Genomic DNA, 1,182 nt, shown 5'->3' on the forward strand with positions numbered 1-1,182 from the left:
CAACCTGGCCTTGGACACTTCCAGGGATCCAGGGGCAGCCACAGCTTCTCTGGGCAACCTGTGCCAGGGCCTCACCAACCTCAGATCCCACATGGATCATCGACTCCAACATGCTGCCCTAGACCACCTCTGTGCCACTTCCCTGGGTGCTGAGCACTCCTGGCATCCCAAGGACATCCCCTCAATCATCCCCCAGGAACTCACACACCCCTTGGCTCCAGCAAAGCCTGTCCCCGGTACCCACCCGGCCCCGGCGCTGACGATGGTGCCATTGCCCAGTGTCGCCAGTGCTGCCGCCAACACCCTGGTGTATCCATCACCTGCCAGCTCGGCGGGAGGTGGGACATCCTGCTCCAGGAAAGAATTACCCTCGACTCCCTCAAAGGCCACGTATGTGGCCCCCAGCGCCTGCCGCAGGCGCCGGGCACGTGCCAGGTACCAGGCCAGTGCCGCCTCGCTGGTGACGTTCAGGCGGGCACAGAGCTGCCCCTTCCAGGTGGTCAGCAGTGGGATCTGCGGATGAGGACGGAAGTGGCTGTTAGATCCATAAAATATCCTGCTTATTCCAGGGTGTGAGGCTGGGGAATGCCACTCTGCCCCCGCGCTGAGGCGCAGCACGTGAAGGTGTCAACCCTCCCTCAATTCTCCCCCAAAAACCCCCCAGTGGGTGGCAACGTGGCTGATCATTAAACTGACCACAAAAAACAAAAAAAAAATGGAGTTGAGGGATTTTCTGAACACGGGCAACTTTTTAAAATCTTTTGGAAGTGTGGGAATTTCCAAGCTGCTTCCGTAGGAGCCAGGAGAGAAGCTGCTCCCCACAGCACTGCCGTGCCCCAGCACAGGGGCACTGGGCTGTTCCCCCTGTAAGTAATAAACCCGAGGGGGTTTATCCAGTGCTAGTTTTGGGTTTAGGGTTGAGGGGGGTCCTGTATCCTGTACCGTGCTGCCCCCAGGTCGGGGCTGGCGGCTCAGCCAGTATCCCGCGGCCTCGCCGCGGTGCAGGGATTGCAGGAAGAGCGGGGAGGTGATGCTGGCGTAGGGGGACAGAGTGATGGAGAGCTGCAGAGGCTCCACCAGGGCCAGGTCCTGCCTCTTCCTGCGCTCCGAGGGCACGTGTTCCTGCGGGAGGGAAAGGCAGGGAGGGGTGGTCGGTGGGAGCGGCGATGCCGAGCTCTCCGT

At 61.1% G+C, this 1,182-nt stretch overlaps 1 protein-coding gene across 1 annotated transcript in view; it reads right to left on the reverse strand.

Annotated features, from left to right (window-relative positions):
* The window catches only part of LOC103758952 (SITS-binding protein), a 6,671-nt gene that overhangs the window by 4,104 nt on the left and 1,385 nt on the right, over positions 1-1,182 (reverse strand). Inside the window, exons 3-4 of the mRNA XM_029965724.1 lie at positions 943-1,122; positions 245-513 (exon numbers count right to left, since the gene is read on the reverse strand). Of these exons, the coding sequence (XP_029821584.1) occupies positions 245-513; positions 943-1,122 (449 nt within the window). The remainder of the gene's footprint in view (positions 1-244; positions 514-942; positions 1,123-1,182) is intronic.

The sequence above is a fragment of the Manacus vitellinus genome, unplaced genomic scaffold (genome assembly GCF_001715985.3).
Source record: "Manacus vitellinus isolate BGI_N305 unplaced genomic scaffold, ASM171598v3 scaffold_118_pilon, whole genome shotgun sequence".
NCBI lineage: Eukaryota > Metazoa > Chordata > Aves > Passeriformes > Pipridae > Manacus > Manacus vitellinus.